The 23,462-nt window shown below is 43.8% G+C and overlaps 1 protein-coding gene across 1 annotated transcript in view; it reads left to right on the top strand.

Annotated features, from left to right (window-relative positions):
- Nucleotides 1-2,927: 2,927 nt before the first annotated feature.
- Nucleotides 2,928-23,462, top strand: part of ARHGAP25 (Rho GTPase activating protein 25) — a 134,733-nt gene continuing 114,198 nt past the window's right edge. The window contains exon 1 of the mRNA XM_073653644.1: nucleotides 2,928-3,315. Coding sequence (XP_073509745.1) covers nucleotides 3,255-3,315 — 61 coding nt within the window. The 5' untranslated portion in view covers nucleotides 2,928-3,254. The remainder of the gene's footprint in view (nucleotides 3,316-23,462) is intronic.

The following is a 23,462-nucleotide window of genomic DNA, read 5'->3' as shown; positions in this document are numbered from 1 at the left end:
TGTGTCAGCCTACTGTGTAATGGCGTCATACTGTATTGGGGTAGAGGGGGGACTGTGGTAGCTATCATACTGTATGGGAACTGTGTGCTCCTTCACTTTGTGTGGGGGCGTTATACTGTATGGGAAACTGGGGGCCATCATGCTGTGGGGTCATCATACCATGTGAGGCCTTTCATAGTTTGTAGAGATGTCAAACTGTGTTGGGGGGACTGTGGAGGCATCATGCTCTGGGATCATCATCATGGTACATGTGGGGGGCAAATTGTGTGGGAAAATTCACTGTGGGGAATCATACTGTATGGGGGCTGTGTAAAGGATATCATAGTAGAGAAGAACATTTTGGTGCTTCCTTTTTGTGGAGGTGGGGGAGGGCAAAATAGACTTTTGTTCAGAGGACCCACAATTTCTATGTTTGCCACTGGATTGGAAAGGGGACTTGGCATATCCATGCATTATATGAATAGCACATTAGTGTCCTAGTGGCAGTGCTACATGGAAACTCTACAATTGTTGATGGTTCCACCACATTCTTACAGCTAATTGCATGGCTTCCTCTGGTTTGCGTAATTCATTGGAGAGAAGGGACAGACTGTCATTTATGGCTTTTTATTTTTGTGGATGTGAAAATAAAAAATCACTGCTATGTGATTAAGGACCGCAGGCTGGCCGACTTTAGACTAATCTGTCATGGGCCTTTAAGGCTGAGGCTACCTTCGTACTACTTTCTTTTTTATTTAATAGCATTAAATCCTCAGGAGCAAAATAAATCTCTTTTTATGGCAGTAGTGTGTAATATTAAAAGGTTATCTCCACATCTTCTAAGTGTTAACTCGCACCTCTATGTATAACTTAAGAATTCCAAATTTGCCTTCATATCTCCCAGTTGCAATTTATTACTCAAGATCCAGTGACGCTGAGAAGGTGGCTTGCAGAGGTGTCTTCATACTGCCTGATCCCCTCCTATCTATTGTACTTTAATAAAAGTCACAGATGGCTTATAGGGATTTAACTGGCATTCATTTATTAAAGATGTGACTCAGTTAATTGCAGCTTGCCAAAATATCCTGGGTGTGAAGCAGCAGGAAGCTCTCCCCATATAGATAGGTCTAATTGGTACATTTCCATTATTTATTTTTTCTCTTTTGAGATTCAGCCCACACATTTGGATTTATCTTGGGATATAAATAAAAAATCATTGGACATAAGCCGATAACAGACTTAACGCTGTTGTCATCTTCTGTTATTCCTGTTAGAAAATAAGAAGATAAAAAGGGTCACAAATCACTTTTATACCAATTGCTACAAACGCATACAAATATAAAACAGGCAAAAGAACCCCTCCCCTCCATCACCTACCACGGAAAATTTTAGCAGTGTGTAATGTGCATACTATTAGGATATGGCTCCACTTGATGATTATCTGGTGTCCGCATCGGAAAGAGCAGTCATGTGACCACAAGTATCCTATATGAATACGCCTGGCCACAATCCGACTAGATGGGACAAGCATCGCTCAATACAAGTGTAATGAGTGAGGCCGGAAACAGTCTAGTTGGATTGTGGCTGGGTGATTGCAAATCGTATTCTTGTCGTTAGATGACCGTCTGCTCCTGGTACCGGAGAATTCTCACAATGTGCAGTGTGTGCACAGAATGCACATGGGCAAATCATCAATATCCGCTGCTGGCAGCCCCCATTGCAATTTCCGACCAATGACTTCCCAGATGTGCTTGATAGAGGTAAAGTCCAGAGATGCTGCAGGCCATAGTAACACTTTCAGGCCATACATTCAGCTCACAGTAGTACATGAAACATGCTGTCTGTCGTTGGCTTTGGAGAAATGGACGAATCACTGGTTCTGTGCTGTAAGTGAAATATGAAGTCACATTGCAAGCCTAAGACAGCAAACCGCGACTACACAAACCATCAGGAGCCATTTGCACGGCATTCGTCTATGAGCCAAATGTCCTGCTACAGTTGTTCCATTAACCTCACATCACTGCTCGCAAAGGCTATCATGGTGCTGAGCAAGATGGCAATAGAGGCTGGAATGGAGGTCTATCATCTCCAGTGAGGAGAACCACTTTTGTCGTGGACACAATTATAGCCGGAGATTGGTATGGAGACCATGTGGGCAATGCCATGAAAGGCCTTCGAAAGAGTACTTCACACCAGTCCTGCGAGCTCTGCCTTAACGGTTCCTCAACCTCCGTCTCCCCTGCTTCCTGTTGTGGATTACAGCTTTGTTATGCCTGTTGCCTTAATCTCAATTCTGGTTAATTGGATCCTTTGGTGCCCGTTTGCTCCTTATGGTTCTTGTTCTGCCTTCACTGTTTCCTCTGTTCCACCTGGATCTCCCTGCTGTACCGACATCATCTGTCCGAGCCGTCTAACCACTCTCTCAGCTGGACCACGGTCTTCAAGGATCCTCTTCACTAGGTGAGACTTAACACAGGTATTTCTTTGTGCAAATAGAAATCAGAATATTATATGAGCACATTTACAAGTCTGTTACATCAAGATCCAAGGCGTTTTTCTAAGAACCCATGTGTTACATTTGCAGCAGATCTGCACAAGGAAATCTCCCATGTCTCTTCACTGGAGCTCATCAAGGTCTTTTCAGCACAAAATAAGTGTTACATTCTTTCACTGATTGTAAGTTGTGCTGCAGAAACCGCATTCACTTTGCTCGGGATTCAGATTGTTACATAAGACCCTGATTTTCCCCTGAATCAGCCACAAAATCCATGATTAATCCAACGCATGTGAATTGTCCATTAATTTACGATGCAGATTATAACTACAGGTTACAGGATTCCAGGAATTATTTGCATTGTCGGTCATGTCTCTGAGAGTCACGTAACCTATCAGACAGGATTGCAGACTTTTTTTTTTTCAGCATTTTTCGAGAAGTGTTTATAAAATACCCACAACTTCCTCCACGGCTGCATTGTGCACAGACAGACCGGAGAGTCGGCTTCTTTGTGATTCTTTTCTAAAACCGTAATGAAATGATTTGCCGGACGAGACCTATAACTATGGACCTCCACCTGTGACTACCCAGCAAACATCGAACCTATACAGGCAAGAGGAATTTCTGTGAATTTACAGGGTTTTACTTGCTAAGTGGAGCAGCTGAAAGAGGAAGACCGTGGTCTTGTATAACACATGGGTTTACATGGTGGATAAGGGCCCTGAGAAGCAGACCACTAAGCGATTTTTTTTCCCAGGGGCACACTCCATGCTCCTTCACCATGTCGCTGAAACTACCGAAGAGCTGGGAATTCACTTTGAAATCTGACTTTGGAAAAATGGGTAAAGAAATGTTTTTATTTTACCATCTGCCTGTCTGTGTTTAATAGTGAAATTACCTATGTTATAGCCTATATCAGAGCTGAGGGTGTTATCTGCTGATAACCTTTCTCCATACACTGTAATAGTGCACATAGAGATAATAAAGGGGGCATCACTATATGCAGGAGCAAAAGGTCTCATTAAACAAGAACACCGATCCGACAAGGACTGATAATCATGTGGTCCCCTTGCACCATCTTGTAGCAATGCCATAGGAAGGGCATATTTTATGGCATAAGGTCACGATATTATATATTCTCATTTTTTCTTTTTGCCTTTGTGGTATTATGGACAAATTACATTAAATGTCCTGTGGGAATTCACTATTGCCCTGTAATTTCCCAGGCATGTGTGTGGGATATTATCACGAGTGATAAATTGCCTGGGATCCCACTCATAATACTGTGGGACTACGAGTGATAAATTGCCTGGCATCCCACTCATAATACTGTGGGACTACGAGTGATAAATTGCCTGGCATCCCACTCATAATACTGTGGGACTACGAGTGATAAATTGCCTGGCATCCCACTCATAATACTGTGGGACTAGCATTAGGCTAGGTTCACACCTGCGTTCTTAGTTCTGTTTTTCTATTCCACTATTGGAAGAGAGAAATGGAAACGATGCGGAAAGTTCTGCATCACATGACCGACACAAGGATGCCTCATGGACCCCACTGACTTTAAAGTGAGTCAGTGGGATTCTGTTAGGTTGACCGTCATTTTTAATTTACCACTCGGGGTTTCTCTTTATTTCGCCACCGGATAGGTATCAGCAATGTCTGTCCCCTGAGTGCAGTAAAATACTTATCGGTTGTTGTCTTTCACCGTTTCCAGCGCCGCTCCGGTTCTCTTCTGCACCACGAGACCGGAGTTGTGGCTGGTTGGATCCCTCCGGTATTTGCTGTTTGGACTAGAAGTCACTTCTCAATGCAAGTCTACGAGACACAGAACGAGGCTCTTGTAGACTTTCATTAAGGCATCGTGCACACGTTCAGTATTTGGTCAGTATTTTACGTCAGTATTTGTAAACCAAAACCAGGAGTGGGTGAAAAATGCAGAAGTGGTGACATGTTATTATTATATTTTTCCTGATTGTTCCACTCCTGGTTTTGGCTTACAAATACTGATGTAAAACACTGACCACATAGTGAACGTGTGAACGTGGCCTTAGGGTCAGTGATACCAATTCAGGCAATGAATTAAAAACAAAAAAACAGACTTTGCAAGCACTAACAAAGAAGGGAGATCCAGATGAAAGTGGCCAAAGATAGAAAGTAACAGTTAGTTCTGACTTCCGGCCAGTCACAGCTGCAGTCACAAGATGCCCAAAGCGCTGCTGGAAACAGTACAAGATGACCACCAATAAGTATTTTACTACACACATACATACTATACCGATACCTGTCTGGTGGTAAAATCAAAAAAACAAACAAACCTGGAGTGGTACTTTAACAGAAGAAAAAACACAGCAAACTGCACTTTTTCTTTCTGTGAAAATGACAACCTGCGACCAGTGTTGGACTGAGGTGCCAGGGGCCCATCGGTAACCAAGGCCACTTTTCAGCTACATGCAAATGTGACATTGTCCTCAATCACAAATTTATAGAACAATGAACTGGGTAGATTGTTACATGAATAAGATTCCGCCTTTGTCTGTACAGAGTGATTCAAGTATATAGTGCCAAGTACCGCTCATTAAGCGGGTGATGGCCCACCGGAGGATTCTCCTGTTCTCCTGTGGGCCAGTCCAAGCCTGCCTGCGATGTAGCATCCTAACAGAGACACACAGTCTGATGTGAAGCAAACAATCACGTTGACCACCGCTGACCTCGAGAAGAAGAGCTGTGCTAATAAAGATGTTAATTGCCAGAGCGGAGGAAGTCGCACTTCACTTTCCCAGCACCTCCACCACTCAACCATTCACTGGGGTCACAGTGGTTGGTAAATTCAAGCAAATCCCATCAATCTATTTAGTGACATAACTACATTATCTTTAGGGGTTATTTTAAGTGCAGTCCTATGTAAAACCATAGATCGCCATTCTAATGGCCGCTTTCCTTATCTCAATCACATGCATGTAATTCCTAAATGTGGTGGTTGTATTAGGTTGTGTGTGGTCAGGGTTACATGCTTTATATTGTAACTGATTATTGGGGTGACTAAGTGTTCTCTTTTTCAGCAACATTCTCCCCTAGGCTGCACAGACATGACACCTTAACACATACACATCAGCTTTTTCAGGAGCACAGTGAGCGCTCACACATATCCACTCTCCATATCTACATTCCCTAGGGACTGGTGCTTTCTGTGGGGCTTTAATTACCATTATTAAAGTACAATACCACTATATAAAGTTATCTCAAATGACTATTATATGCCATAGGTTTATGATAAGTGGCGGTCTGACCAAGGACCGGTGAAGGGGGCTAAATGGCACTGAAGCCATCTATCAGACATGCAGTTATGGCAGACCTCCGCTCAGATGGAATAGTGAAGGCTGCAGTCGATTAGCAGCAGCTGATTGACTGCAGAGGGCAAATAACATTAAAATGACTGCCAGAAGTCACAGCACTGACATCACAGGAACAACGCCAGTCCTGGCGGTAAATATCAAGATTGTTTATTTTGTTTTGTGCTGCGGAGTTATTAATGGGAACCTGTCAGGCGATTCATGTTTCCCAAACTGTAAAAGTGGGTGCACGATTGCAGCCATGTACATTATTTTCAGAAACACATCGGTGTTTCAGAGAAAATATACTTTGAAGATCTGTCCGAGACCATAGCTAGAGACCAGACTTGTCCGGGGTCGTAACCATCCAGCTTTTCCCAGGGCTTCCTAGAGGTGATTGACAGGTCTCTCTCTTGTGTGTACATAGGAAGAGACCTGTCAATCAACTGCTGTGGCACTGGAAAGAGCGGCCAGTGAAGAAGCCGACAGAGTCTCTACTGGGCTATGTGGGCCCTGGCTTCATGTTCACATTATATTATCTCTGATACGCCGGGACATTACAAAATATGATATATCTGGCTGCAATTGTGCATGGAGGCTGTGATTCCTGCTGCCCACGGTTTGTTGAATCTCCTGACAGGTTCCCTTTAAGAAGTGGTTATCCAGCAGTGGACAATCCATAACCCAACAAATATTAAGAGTGGCTTTTCTTATCAATATCTTATGGGCCTGTAGCAACCCCAAATCAGTCTCTTAAAGAGACAGTAATATAGTTTGGTCTTATATCAGACTTGACAATGGCAATAACAACATTTTGAGATACGCAACAGTTTTAATCGGGGTTGGCCCGGATCCACCCTACACTGACTCAATGATAGTAACAATTGCTTAAGGGCGCAGTCAAACGACCGTATAAATCGGGCCGAGATCAGACCGCAATGCTCTGACTGGCCATTGCCTCTCCCGAACCAAGCTGCATAGAAATATATGAAGCTGCCATTCTCGGGTCAGGAGAGCCGCTGGCCAGTCCGAGCATTGTGATCCGATCTCGGTCCGTCTGGCTGCACCCCACATTGTATTTCAGGTTATCCATTCCCAGTGCCTAGAATTGATTAGATCACATGCAGGACATAAAATACATAGAAAAGGGTTTCTCCATTTTACCACCCCGCTCTACTGTATGATCATGCTATCACGCTCCCTACATACTCGTGCTCCCTACAGAGATTATTATTATTCAGCGGAGAGTCTGACCATAATAATAATTATTTTGATTTATGCAGCTTCATCATATTCAGCAGCACTTTACAATTCAGGGGAGACATGTACAAACAATATCAGATATTACAGTATAACATATAGCAAGGGTCCTATAAGCTATAAGGAAATAAGGGTGACACAAGGTTAAAAATGCTTCTATTGTACGGTCCAGCCATTAGTATAATAAATAAGGGTATTCCTGTAAAACTGCATGAACCGGTCACCAGCCAGTATGTGTTTATGTACTGAGTGCAGAGATTGTATATGGTAGAAAACTGAGAACAGTCAGATTAGTGAGATGATGTGTTAGGCCTGCCTAAAAAGATGTGTGTGTACAGCAATCTTAGAACTGTGCACTCTGGAAATTAACCTGATTGTCTGGGGTAGTGCATTCCGGAGAACTGGTGCAGCATGAGAAAAGTCTTGGAGATTCGGATAAGGAGGATGTTAGTCTTAGAACATAAGCAGAACTGAGTCCAGAAGAGGTAGCCCTGTATGGTCCACATTGCGTCAAGCATTGGAGCCAAGCTGACCAGGTAGCCATCTTTTCATTTGAGCTGAATAATCCCATATTGTATGTACAGCTTGCAATGGTGTTTGACATGACACTACTGTATAATGCTAGTGCGTGCAATGGGATGAGATGTCATCATATATTATAGCCGCATCCCATCATGCCGTCTGTCTATAGCGCAATAGTTGTGGTTTTTATGACTGTAGTGGCACAGCTATATCTACCCTAGGCATGAAAAATCTTATTACTGGGTGCAAATTGCAAAGAAAAAGCATCTGAATTCCTATTAAGAAATGCATAATCGAGGTATTGTATATTAATGGCAGCTGGGTCCATGGGGAGTGAAAAGCAGGAGTCTGGCTATAAATTCTCGTGGTAGCCGGCAGTGGGGATGTCATGTTACGCAGCAGCCGCTCTGCAGGCAGCCTGCTCCTTCTTGGGTTTGCACATTAACCTCACACAGAACAGGATGTGGATTTGTAATGTAGTGTATAACACGACAAATCTACAATATGTGAGCGCCGACACCTCAAAGGCAAATTAGAATCTAATTAAATACATTTTTCTCAACAGCCGGGATTTGTAAACTCCAAAACTAATATTCAAAACAAGGAATCAAAAAGTTCTGCCGAGTTTAGGAAACATTCTCTTCCAATGGTTGCAAAACTGTAACATGCAAGCAACATTGCATCAAGTAAAGCAACTGTGTTTCCTGGGTGGTTGGTGTCCTAGATTAATTACATCTGGTGAGCAATCGGAAAAGAGCTGCTGAGAAAGAAAGAAATTCTGAAGACAAATCTGAAATGAAACTTAAATGGTTAGACTTCAAGGTATACATTTGTAAAAAAAAAAAATCAACAGCAGCAGGCTTATGCCGGAGGGAATGTGTTCAGCAGATGGGGCTGTAATTGTTAGAATTTTTTAAGGAGAATCTATCACCAGGTTTTTGCTGCATGATGTAGGCGCACAGACCCTGATTCCAGTGCTGTGTCACTTACTGCTTGCTGCATTTTTGATTAAAAACTGTTTTCTCTGCTGCAGATCTAGCAGTTCTCTGAATGCTGAGTTTTGTATAACCCCGCCCACACCAGTGATTGGCAGCTTTCTGTTTACACTGTGCATAGGCAAAAAGCTGGGTAGGGTTGGACTTCCTGGCAGCAGGTTAACTAGTTCTATTGGTGATAATCTCCCGCAGATAAAACAGTGAATTTAAAAAAATATATATATACACTAATCATTCCCGTAAGTGACACATCACTGGAATCAGGGTCTCTGCCCTTACATTATGTTGCTTTCAGATTAGGTAGCTAAACTGACTGATTCCCTTTAATACTGTCCTGTGTGAACTCTTTGACTTGTTTGCATCAGATCCTTCCCCGTACCCTCCATGTTGTGATGGTGCAGATAATAGTTGTTGTATGTTCCAAGCCGAATACTTCATTCACCCACAATGTCTGAACGAGTGCTGAATGATTCTTCTGAAAGCTGAAATCTGCTACACCACCTTCCCCTTTATTAAATCTTTGTCCTTTTAATATGTTCTGATCATTACACAAAGTTTAATATTAGATAAAGGGAAGCTGAGCAAACAGTTTTACAGAATTACATGATTTATTTACAGGAACCAAAAATATAAGTAACTAACTACTAACTACCCCTTTTGGTTGGGTTACAAGAGTGTTCCTATTTCAGAAAGTGACTGTATGTAGGTAGGATATGAAAAAAACAAAACAATGATGAGCTGTTTTCTTGGAGCTGTTACCTCACCCAGTAGCTGCAGTGAGACCCTGTGGGGGTGTGAACAGCGGAATTGGGCAAATAGACACCTCCTCCACTCCAGCAATGGCTCCTGTCTGCACAGAGAACGCTAGTCATGACTGAGCTGCTGTCCGGTTACGCTCTGGCACTTTACAGACAGTGTCCCAGTCCAGTGAGCGGTCAGGTGTGGGGTGCACACACTCACTTGTAGGCCGCAGCCCCCCGCTGTCTCCAGGCCTCCATCTTTTTGAACCGCTGCACACAATTCAATTGACACCAAGTTCATTGCAACAAGCAAACGTTTACTAGTCAGTTCAGGTTCATCAGGGTGTAATATGTGGGATAAGGCACAGCACTTCATGTTCCTTACATTCTTAGCACAACACATCTTCATTCCTCCTTGAGCATCCCTTCACCCACTGGCTCTGTTAGCCCCAGGGTTTTACCTTCCCGTGCATCTGGGATCCATTACCTTTCATCTTGGCGGGCCCCTGTCCATCTTCCCCTGTACGTTAAAGGACACAATGTGCCTGGCAGCCCCTATGCCAGACCTTGGGCTCCGGGCGTGACAGGAAAGTTCGCTCATGATTTTAGTATGGCGTCCCACTGCCTCGAATGGTAGACACACGCTGACCCTAGCAGCCCACCGGACTTCAACTTGCACTAGTCACCACACTTCTCTATCTCTCCCACTATCAGGAAGTTCCCACCCACTGGGCTAGTTCTATTAGTAATTATGTCCTATCCTATAGACTAAACCCATTGTTCTTATCCTATTGCTAAACCACTTACTATATAAACAGCACTTCTCTTATCCCTAATCTAATCCCTGTGTTTATCCTCCACTATGCACTACTCACATTATACATTAAGGCTGTGTGCCCACGATGCGTTTTTTAAGCGTTTCTGCAGCGGCAATTCCGCTGCAGAAACGCTTAAAAAACGCATGGTAGAAGGCCTGCCATGTTCCCCAATGATAATCCGTATGTGCTGTGTACATGCTGCGGAAATTTCCAAAGCGGATTATCATTGCAGAAAAAAAAGCAGCACTACCAATTATTTTGCGGAAGTGCTGCGTTTTCGCCGTCATTGACTTGCATTAGATCGCATGACATCCGCATCACTGTATATGTAGATGCGCATTCCATGCATTCCAATGTGCGGATGGCACCCGGGTGGGAGGACAGACTCCTCTCCGATGGACCCGGGTACCATAGAAAATGGTAAAAAAAATAATAAAATAAAAAATAAATATATACTTACCTTCCGGCGGCCCGCGGTGCGCTCCTCCTCGCTTGGCTGCCGTTCGCGATGAAATGAGGGACGTGCGCTGACGTCATAGTCATGTGACGGGTCACACAACGCTGACGTCGGCAGGTCTTTCAGTGTACCGCTGCCGGCAGCCGGGACAGAGGGAAACAAGACAGCGCGGACCATCGGAGGGTAAGTATATATTTATTTTTTTATTTTTTACCATTCTCTCGGGTCACACTATATAAATCCATGCCGGTTGCATGGATTTATATAGTGTGACCAAGTTGACAAGCACTTTCCAAGTGATGCTAAAATCGCTTGGAAAGTGCTGGATTACCCGCATGCGGAAATGCAAGTGAAGAACGCTTCACTTCCGCTTGTCCCTGGCAGGAAAAACACATGTACAATCCACATGTACAATCCGCATGTACAATCCGCATGCGTTTTTTTCTGCCAGGGAGATGCAGAAACGCTCAGGAAAAAATCCTGAGCATTTCTGCATCGTGGGCACATAGCCTTACACTTTACATTACTCACATGCTGTACATTAGCATAACACATTATATAAGATTTACATCACCATTCACATTACATATAAAATCACATGACACTATACACATGGCGCGATTGTTCTCAGGGTTAGGAACGCAGCAGAGCAGTCCATCATCATTATTACAACAGCATTGAGATACCAAGGCCATCGGCACTGTTTAGCTGTCAGGCCCCGGAAGCCTTTTGAAAAGGAGTTTCAGCTGCGTCATGTCACCTGCTGATTATGTTATTATTTGCCTTCATCAGTTCCTTTATTTTTAAGAATAAATAAAGGAACTTACACTCCTTCCCTGAGACCTTTGTGGCTTCCTTACCTGATCCTCGGCCGTTCTCTGTATAACCCCACGAGGACATCATACCCTATATAACCACTGCAGCCAATCACGGGCTGCATCGGTCAGATGGGACGAGATAAGGAAGTGGCTGGAGAAGTGAGCAATTGTATCTCTTATTAATTTATCCATCTACAGCGGCAAATCTGAAGACTAAATGTGCATGATTTTGTGAAGATTTGTCTCTGCAGATACCCCTGGAGTTTTTGGTGAATTTGCTGCAGAAGTTTTTCACAATAATTCCATCCCATCTAAACATACTCTTTAGTAATCTCAAACCACCCAAGACCACCATAGATAAAGCACAAGAATCTAACAACCACTTCGGGCTGAGCTGTCACTAGAACAAGCACCTCCATCTGATGTCACCACAGTGTCAGGATCGCTAATCCCTTCTCACAGTGCTTGTTGGACTTTTTCTAGACATCCCCCCCCCCCTCTGTCCATTAACCCTTTCATGACCGGGCGATTTTTCATTTTTCCGTTTTCATTTTTTCCTTCCCTTCTTTCAATAGCCATTACTTTTTTTTTTTTCCCTCACTTTTCTGTTGACTAAGCCGTATGAAGTCACATTCATTATTTCATATTGTGTTTCCTAAAAAAATCCAAATAGGCTTAAAGGGTAAGAAAAACACAATTACGCCATTACTTTTTGAGTCTTGTTTTTACGGCTTTCATTGTGCGGTAATGACCTCATAATATGATTCATCAGGTCATTATAATTAAGACTATACCAATCGTATCCAAATTTAGGATTTTTTTAACCATTAAAATATATAAAAACATAACTTTGTAAAAAAAAATGGTTTCTGTCGCCAGTTTCTCGGACCAGTAACTTTTTTCTTTCTGTCGGTGGAGGTGAGGTCCTGTTTTTTTTGTTGTTGGCCAAGCTGATGTTTTTATTGATACCATTTTGGGATGCATACAACCTTTTGATCATTTTTTATTCCATTTTTTGGGGGAAGTGCAGTGAACAGAAAACGTCAGTTGTAGTGTTTAAATCATTTTATGCTTGGTATATTGGACTTTCACGGACACAATGATACCGAATATGTTTATTTTGTTTATTTAATTTTTTTTGGGACTGGTAAAAGGGGCATGATTTAAAATTTTACAGCCTGAATGCTCATGGACTCATAAAATCTGGCAGTATATTGCCAGACTCATAAAATGTCAAGTGTTCAGAAATGATTATGGAGTTATTATGAGATGGAAGTACACCATCCTCATCAAGACCAGGTGGACTATTCTACGATAAACCAAAAGAAAAATGGCGCTACAAAATATCAAAAAGTATCTCAAAATATCAAAAAATATCTCAAAATATCTCAAATATAATATAATATAAAATAATAAATACAATTATAAATATATATAATATAATATAAAATATAACGGATTTGGTTAAAAAACAGATTAACTCAATGGAGGGCTAGCAACAAACCTCCCAAGACTATAAACAGTATATAATTAATATGCCCTAATTTGTATTGCAGTAAATTCCCTAATGGTTAACACATACACATCAGATAGAAGAGTATAGGAGGCAAACTTACATAGTAATAATATGGAGCCATGTTGTGTGCAGCCATGCGCCACAACGCGCGTTTCACCCAGCTTCATCAGGGGAAGCATCCAAATATTGGTTGGTCCTAATATTCTATGATGTATACACATCATACTGTTAGATCTGGAGACAGATTCTCTTTCATCACCCTAGATCACTAGAGATATTAGGAATTAAATATTGTGCATTGCAGTAATGCTAGCACTAATCCCTAAACCATCCTACATAGAAAAATGAGAGATGCAGTGCAAGTAGAAAGATGGAAAAAAAGATTATAAATCAGGATAAATTTTGTCCTTTCTGTCATAGGCAGCAAAGCACTTGGAAACCTCAAGTTATGTACCATAATTTTGGTAATTCTAGAGGTATTTGTAAAGTGAGAATTACTGCGCTGATTTACATGTACTGCAATAAATGCTATGATTACTATGAGAAAGAAAACACTTTAAAGATAGGCCATGGAGCTGGAAACACAGTTCTTATTGCTGTAGTAGTAGAAAACAGATTATTTTTATTTAGCAACGCGTTTCGGCACCGAACTGTCCAGAAAAGCATTGATAAATAAAAAATGTGTTTTATACTGCTACAGCTGCACAGCCGATTTTTAAAGTGTTTTTTTTCCTATAGGTTCATTTTATCTGGGAGTTTCCTCCCAACCACGAGGCTTTAGCGAATTTCATTTTTCAAGAGGTACCCCATATCCTCCTAGGAGGGCAATATAATTTTTTAATATACTGGTATACCTTTTCTCCGCTAAAGGGTGACCCTATTGTGTGCACTTTCTTTCCCTTTACAGTACATCCTGATGATTACTATGCGGGCATTTGCTTTGTTTATATACGATAGGACAGATACTGATAATATCTCCGCACCACAGAGGCCTGAGAACGGAACACGCCTGGTTTCCTCTTTTCTCACATTTGACGATGAGATAAAATGCTCTTTAGATAAAGATATCTTTAATACAACAAGAAATAGTCATCATCTCATGATCATTATTGTGCCATAAAGTGTCATCATTCTGAGAATATTCCTGCCATTCTGATAGTCCAGAACTGGTTCTGAAACTGGATCTAAAACATTATTTTCTGGGTCATTTTCTTTGAGGTTTGCTACCCTTGCATGTATGTTTAATAAATATTTGTATGATGCTAGGTAGCAGGTTATCTTAAATGGTTATTCCCCCTCAAAAAAGCAAGTTATCCCCTACCCAAAGAATTGGAAACGGCTCACTGATTATTGGAGATCTGACCCATCTCTTGAGATCGGACCCCTGGAACCGTGAAATTGGGACTCTGCAGATCTCCATCTTGAATAGTGCAGAGGTGAGCATGATTGACCGCTACTACATTCATAGTCTATGAGACTGCCGGACATAGCCGAGCGCTGTACTCAGCAGTACCATAAACAATGAATGGAGAGGAGGTCAAGCATTCACACCTTCGCTCCATTCAGGACGAGACTGCACAGCCCTGATCTCAGGATCGGTGTGGGTCACAGCGGTCAGACCACCAGCAATCAGAAAGGTATCTCCCTATCCTAAACTATTTTTTTTTTATTTGGGAATAACTCTTTAATGCTGGATTAAAGTAGTTTTCTATAATGCTAAACAACCATTGTACAATCTTGATGCAAAATCCTAAAATATTGACATTTATCAATAATGTCCAATGTGCAGCCAGAATATAGCAGAACAGATAAATATTGAAGATCAATGATTATGGAAGGGAGATGAAGACAGACATGTATCGAGTCATTGGTCCAGGGTGAGTTTTGTAGGTGTTTGCTGGTAAAATTTACTAAAAGTACTAAAAACAATATTAAAACTTTATTTGGACCCCTCTCCTCTATACATGCACCAGACTCCACATGTGATGAAATCGTTCTGTATAGGCTCTATATGCAAATATGTAATCGAGAATATAACAATTCAGTCTAATTACTTGCATGCAGCGCAGCAATGTCCCCATTCGCATGCTTCTGTTTTGCATAGACTCGAGTTTTTTGTCAAGATTTAAAAAAAAAAAAAAAGACAAGTCATCTACGCAGGGAAAAATTACCACTATTATACAGGAAATATCAACATATTATACATCACTCATCAGAAATAATGCTGTGATGAGTTGTGCATAATGTACTATATGATTATTATTATTTATTATTATAGCGCCATTTATTCCATGGTGCTTTACATGTGAAAAAGGGGTATACATACATGAACTATTACAAAGATCTTTAACAAAACGTGACGACTGATACAGGAGGAGCGAGGACCCTGCTTGTGAGGGCTCTTTCTACAAGGGATGGGTGAGGATACAGTAGGTGAGGACAGAGCTGGTCGTGGCGCGGTATGGTGGAGCGATGGTTACTGCAGGTTGTAGGCTTGTCGGAAGAAGTGGGTCTTCAGGTTCCTTTTGAAGGCTTCCACGGTAGGCGAGAGTCTGATATGTTGGGGTAGCGAATTCCAGAGTTAGGGGGGATGCATGGGAGAAATCTTGTATGCGATTGTGGGAAGAGGAGATAAGAGGGGAGTAGAGAAGGAGATCTTGTGAGCAGGGTCGGACTGGGGTGCCTAGGGCCCACCAGGAGAACTGACTCTAGGGGCCCACACTACAGCCCACCATAAACGGTTTTATTACTTGTTATGCATTTCTATAATGCACTATAGTTACATGATTGGCTGCGCTGTGAAGCACTGAGCGGCAGGACTTTCTTCGGACAGTCATTCCGTACTGCCAGAGTCCCTTTAATGGTAACTTGTCACCTTGAAAAACGCTATTTATCTGCAGATATAGGGGTAATCTGCAGGTAAATAGGGTTTAAAGCCTGGTTAGACGGCTTATTGGAAAAGCATTGGCTACACAGAGAAAATTACATTTTATTCTCCCTACTGCCACTCGCTTCCTGTCATAGGATCGGTGCAAGGAGGGAGACATTACAGTCACCGCAAACTACAAAGTGAGCGTGCTGCAATAACGTCCGGCACCTTGATTGTGACACTTCCATGGAGCCCAACCTCAGGCTGAGCTTCATTGAATGACTAACATGGCAGCAGCACCTGGCAACTAGTGCTGAGCGAGCGTGGTCAGATAAGGTGTGATCCCAGCATGCTCGGGTGTTATCCCAGTATCTTGTAGTGCTACTATGCTTGAATCCCCAGGGTAGCATGTTTTGCGGCGGTAGACAGACGCAACACATGCAGGAATTGAAGGTTTGTTAGGTAATCCCTGCATGTGTTGCTTCTGTCTACCGCCGCAAAACATGTTACCGCAGGGACTCGAGCATATTAGCAGAGCACTACAAGATACTGGGATAACACCCGAGCATGCTGGGGTCACACCTTATCCGACCACACTCACTCAGCACTAGTTGCCAGGTACGGCTGCCATGTTAGTCATTCAATGAAGCTCAGCCTGAGGTTGGGCTCCATGGAAGTGTCGCAATCAAGGTGCCGGAAGTTATTGCAGCACGCTCACTTTGTAGTTCGCGGTGACTGTAATGTCTCTTATCCGACCACGCTCACTCAGCACTACTGGCAACCCATCAGCAACCTGCAACTGCGTCACAGGGGGCTGAAGGGAGCAGGTGACTGCATGCACCGACCATTGTGCTATCTAAATGCCGCTGTCAGTGATTGACAAGGGCACTTAAATACTCAAAACTGCAGCAATCAAGGCGAGCTCTGATCACTGCTGTTACAGGCAGACGCCAGCTATGTAACACAGCCGACATCTGCCCGGTATGGAGCAGGCTCAGCTCCTGAACCCGCTCCATACAAGCACATCCCAATGGTGACAGTTGTGACAAGATTAGCAAATTTCACTTGTCTGTTCCTAAATGTGGAAAGACAAATGGAATTCCCTAACACATGTGAGTGAGTCCTAATAGATTTAGTAAAGGTGCCTCAAGCATATGAATGTTATTACACACCACAATGCACAGTTAGATACACGCATCTTACAAAAATACATATTATTCCAGATACGCAGACGCACACAAACACGCAGACGCGCAAAAAAACATCAGTACATGAATACATGATCTGAACCACCATCATTTGTAATGTCAGGTCAGACCCATATATCTTTGTATCGCATAAACCTACAACTCCCAGTATGTAATTAACAATAGAGATACTGGGAGTTATCAGTCATCATCAGACTGCAGACCATGCAGGAACCACAGTACTGATGAGACACAGGCAGGATCACAAATGAACATTTACATCCAGGGATCTTACCTGAGACGTCTTCTCTGATTAGAGTCGTTCTCTTTCTGTTCTTCCTCTTGTCCAGACTCCATGATGAGTTTTCTCATCCACAGCTCGTCTCTGCAGACTTCCATCTTCTCCGGTCTTCTGCAGCACATCCCGACACGATGCCCTTAAAGATAGCAGAGTCATTATAATGCTCCTGAATAAAAATATCTACACTGAGCCCCTGAATAAACCTAACTCTTACAATGCTCCCTGCACAAAACATGACATACACTCTACCCCTCTTATGGTACCTGCTCTCCACACTGTCCTCTCCTTACCATACTGGGCCCCCTCTTCACACTGTCCTCTCACACTGTGTCCCCCCTATACTGCCCAGTGTATATACTGTGCCCCTTCATCACACTCCCCCTCCTCAGCATACTGTTCCCCCCATTCTGTGCCCTCACACTGTTTCCCCCATACTGCCGCATCTCTATACCTTCCCCCACACTACCTAGTCTCTGTGCTGTGTCACCTCACACTTTTCTCCCTCCATACTGTCTCCTCACACTATTCCCCCACTCTCCATACTGTTTCCTCACACATCCCCCCTCCCCATTCTGCTCCTGCACTCATTCCCACCCCTCCTCTGGTTCACCATACTGTTTTTTCACACATCTCCCCATTCTGTCTCCTAAAATTTCTCTCCCCTCTCTCCCCAAATATAATAAATCTTCGGAAGACCACACAGACATGCAGAAGCGCTCTTACACACACGAACACAAGCGCACACAGACACATACTAAGGGCTCTTTCACACGTCAGTACATGCGGTGACAGTTTCCACACGTACCAGAGACATTGGTACACGTAGACCCATTCAAATGAATGTTTTTACCTGCTGCACCTCCTGCAAAACGTTCTGCACACTGATGACAGCGCTCTTCCCAAGCACCGGGTGCTGAACGCTGCTCTCATCATAGATCCCTCCCGGCGCTGCGATCAGCAGCAGCAGAGTCAATGATGAGAGTAGTAGTCTACTCCCGCCGTGCAGAACTGTAAAAATAGGAATAAAATAAAAAAATCCTTATACTCACCTCTCCTAAGCGTCACCCGCTGTAATCCGTGCAAGCGCTCACGCCGAGGAGAACGACTCCTGCAGCGAGTGGGCCCTGGAGCTGCGCTCAACAAGGGGTGCCCTGTCAATCACTGAGCGCAGCTCCGGGGCCCGCTCGCTGCAGGAGTCATTCTTCTCGGCGTGCGCGCTCACACGGATTACAGCGGGTGACGCTTAGGAGAGGTGAGTATAAGGATTCTTTTATTTTATTCCTATTTTTACAGTTGGACACGGAGGGAGTAGACTACTACTCTCATCATTGACCCTGCTGCTGCTGATCGCAGCACCGGCAGGGATCTATGATGAGGGCAGCACTCAGCACCCGGCTCTTGGGAACAGCGCTAACTGTACTCTGATTCCCAAGCGCTGCTACGTGTCACACGGATGACACACAGGTGGACATGGATATCTCCAGTCCCGTAAATATCAGGACATGTGAAAGAGCCCTAATATACCCACACAGATACACATACTCACAGAAATGGGGACACGTACACACGCAGGCAAGCACACACAGAAATGCACACGCAGTCATGCTCAGACACACTCAATCACACACAAAAATGCAGACACGCAGGGAAGTACGCACACACGTGTGAAGACACATATACACACGTAGACATGCAGGCACTCAAATACATACACACAAACACATGCAGGCATATACAGTACACACACGCATGCAGGCATATACACACACTGTACACACACATGCATGCATATACACACACACTGTACACACATGCATGTATATACACACACACATGCATGCAGGCATACACACACACGCGCATGCAGGCATACACACACACGCGCATGCAGGCATACACACACACGCGCATGCAGGCATACACACACACGCATGCAGGCATACACACACACACAAGCATGCAGGCATATACACACACACACACACGCATGCAGGCATATACACACACACGCATGCATGCAGGCATATACACACACACGCATGCATGCTGGCATTTACACACACGCATGCATATACACACACACACACACGCATGTATGCAGGCATATACACACACACACATATACACACACATGCATGTATGCAGGCATATACACATGCATGTATGCAGGCATACACACACACACACACGCATGCAGGCATACACACACACACACATATACACACACATGCATGTATGCAGGCATATACACATGCATGTATGCAGGCATACACACACACATGCATGCATGCAGGCATACACACACACACATGCATGTATGCAGGCATATATACACACACACACGCATGTATGCTGGCATATACACACACACACACGCATGTATGCAGGCATATACACTACACTCACACACGCATGTATGCAGGCATATACACACACACACACACACGCATGCAGGCATACACACACACACACACATATACACACACATGCATGTATGCAGGCATATACACACACATGCATGTATGCAGGCATATATACACACACACGCGCATGTATGCAGGCATATACACACACACACACGCATGTATGCAGGCATATACACACACACACACGCATGCAGGCATACACACACATACACATATACACACACATGCATGTATGCAGGCATATACACACACATGCATGTATGCAGGCATACACACGCATGCATGTATGCAGGCATACACACACACGCACACAAACTTGTATGCAGGCATATACACATACATGCATGTATGCAGGCATATACACACACATGCATGTATGCAGGCATATACACACACACGCATGTATGCAGGCATATACACACACACGCATGTATGCAGGCATATACACACACACGCATGTATGCAGGCATACACACACATGCAGGCATATACACAAACTGTACACACATGCATATACACACACACAGGCATATATATATATATATATATACACACACACACACAGCCATATAACTCACCCATAAAAATTTGGCACGGTGCTCTTGACATGAAATTGAAGCAGTGAGAGCTGTAGGCCTGCAGCCTTGTTTCCAATTCCAGGCCAGGCCACATTCCACATATCCAGCCCCGGAGCCGGTATTAAAAAGCCCAGAGTCAGAGCAGGAGAGAAGGGGGCGGTGCCACCACCTGGTCGGGAGCCGGTATTACTACAGGGGAGCAGGCCAGAGCAGATATGGAGTCGGGATGAGACCGTATGAGAAGCCCGGGAGCAGGGAGAGCAGAGCGATACGTCGGGTTCTGTGGCTCCGGCGTATCATAGGACGGCCCCAGAGCAGAGAGAAAGCAAAGCAGAGTGCGGCCGCGGCGTATCAGAGGCCAGACAAGAGCACCTTCAATGTCACCTGACACCACAGTCTGCCACAGAATCCATCCTCTTAGTGTCAGAGAGTCACGTGGTAAGTATGCTGCATGCACGTCACCGCAGGCCCGCTGTCACCAATGAATGTGCCGTGCGCGCGACGCTACATTTGATTCAGCCGCGCTTTTAAAAGGCTCACACTTTTAAAGGGCCCCCGCCACCAATTCTCTCACTCTCATGTCGGGGCCCACCGGGAAATTTCCCGATTTCCCGCCAGGCCAGACCGACCCTGCTTGTGAGGATCGGAGGTTGCGTGCAGGTAAGTACCGGGACACTAGATCACAGATGTATGGAGGACAGGTTGTGGATGGCTTTGTATGCCAGGGTTAGGGTTTTGAACTGGATTCTCTGGGCAATGGGGAGCCAGTGAAGGGATTGGCAGAGAGGAGAGGCCGGGGAATAGCGGGGGGACAGGTGGATTAGTCGGGCAGCAGCGTTTAGGATAGATTGGAGGGGTGCGAGAGTGGTGGAGGGGAGGCCACAGAGCAGGAGGTTGCAATAAAGATGAAAGTAACCTTTGTGATTTTTGCAAGACATGCAGAAAATACTGTAGGGTGACAATGTGGGAAAGTTTACCTGTTTGGGTTCACACACATCTGCATGAAAAACGGACGAGTGCAATCCGATAAAAAAAATGTTATTCAATGATTCCCTGCTCATCTGCGATTTTTAGATTGGACTAAAGAAAATCGAAGCTGTAATACAGATGTACATACAGTCACTTTATGATCGTGTGAATTGTGCCCTAAGATGTTTATATTCTGGTGCTTAACCCCTTAAGACGCAGCAATTTTCTGCATCGTTGTGTTTTAAGCTATAACTTTTATATTTTTTGCAGGGCTTACAAATCTTGAAAATTAAATCCAACATTGCTCAAAACAAGTTTTTAATTGCTTGTTAAAACAGATATAACAAGTCCCCCATATTTAATATTCAGAAAATACACACAAACACTTTAGGCAGGGTACAGAGGATCCCACCAGGATGCAACAGGAAGAGCTAAAACAAATGGACATATTGGCTCAGTGGTCAGTACTCTTGCTAAATTTTCACAACACAAAACATGGAGTTTGTATGCTCTCCCTGTGTTCGTGTAGGTCTCCGTTGGGCACCCAGGTTGGCATGCTGTAATGACAGCTCCCCCTGGAATACCCTATTATATCTCTTTCAAAGTAATAAACAGCATCCACTGTCCACATAATAGTACAATTATAGGGCGGACATATCATTGGTGCAACCTGTGCAGAGGTAAGGGGGCCACTACCACCTCCAAAATATGTGGAATTGTGCATTATGATGAGATATTGGACTGTAAAGGGCCCATATACTGTTCTGACACTGGTCCTGTCTCCGCCACTGGTACAATTAGAGATAGAAAGGATTATTTAATCACTTATTTCCAGCAAAGCTGTTATGGTGATAGATGCACAAAAAATAAGTCCTGAGTGACTAGTCCATAAGATGGAAGCCTGGAGCTATGAGGCCACTTACATGTGATTTTGATACATTTCCTTCCTTTATTCATGCGGGTAGTTCATCGGTGAAGGAAGGACCAAAAGCTGGATAGTATCAGGGGCTCCAGTATTTTTGTCATTTATCTATTCTGACCCCATCAGTGCAGTGTGCGTTCCAAGCATGTGCCACATTCCACTTCCCATGATGTGGGGCTCCCGCACTCTGTGGGTTGTTAGGGATGCCGCCATAGAAGATTTATGTCACTTCCCTGACCACCTGAGACATTGTGATCCAAGGGACACTGGCAGAGTCTAATCGATGGTGATAACCTGGAGTGCTAGTAGCGTTGTCACTAGGAGATGTAGGAGAGTACTGTTACTCTCCTTTGTGGGGGTTTTATGCTCTTATTAAAGAGAGCTCTATCTATCTCATTTTTTTTTATAGATCGAATCAATATGGCATGTGGTCTATACAGGTATACACCCTGTACATGGATATACTCAGTATATCACTGTGTTAATATACCAGCAATCAACCTAATTATAGAGCTGCCCAGCATATCTGATGTAATAACGTTCAGTCAGGCAATGTTCTAGCCATCAGATTATAAAACTGACCAATACAATCAGATGGCAATGCTTAGAGCGCATATAGCAATAAAACAAACAAAAAAACACCAACTCTCCATTACTCTGAATTGCTAAGGCTAACATGTAAGGTTGTGTTTAATAGTCAGAAATTATTAATGGATTTGATGCCAGAATATCAGATAAATATGGGTTGCCACTGCCCATATACATCCTAACAGTGGCAGACTCTTATATTGATATTTGTGAAGACACTGGGGTCTCCCGTGGGCATAATACTACTCAGATAACACGGTGTGAGCAATACTTTATTGAACCACCAAACAGACAATAAACATATAGAACAGTACCAGCAAATATCCAAGATAGTGGAAATTACAGAGTCTAACCCTTCCGCTGACTCGCCAGGAATAGAGCAGCTGCGACTCCGAGGGCTTCCAGGGATGACATACCCACCAGTGGCACCCCGCTTTTGGCAGGCACCCACAAAGAGGAGGTAATGACAAGCTTAGGAAGCTGACAGTCCATTGAGGTACGCGACCAGGTGACCCGAGGGTCCCAACCTGGCTACCCCAAACATATGCATGGGGCCGGGTGACTGGATTGTCCCAACCTTGCTTTCTCCAGGCGTATCCATGGGTTCCTGGTGACCGGAGGGTCCCAACCTGGCTACCCCAAACATATTCATGGGGCCAGGTGACAGGATGGTCCCAATCTGGCTTTC

The sequence above is a fragment of the Phyllobates terribilis genome, unplaced genomic scaffold, assembly GCF_046119375.1.
Source record: "Phyllobates terribilis strain yellow unplaced genomic scaffold, ASM4611937v1 Scaffold_11__3_contigs__length_659146591, whole genome shotgun sequence".
NCBI classification, from domain to species: domain Eukaryota; kingdom Metazoa; phylum Chordata; class Amphibia; order Anura; family Dendrobatidae; genus Phyllobates; species Phyllobates terribilis.
This window is presented reverse-complemented; position numbering and strand designations above follow the sequence as displayed.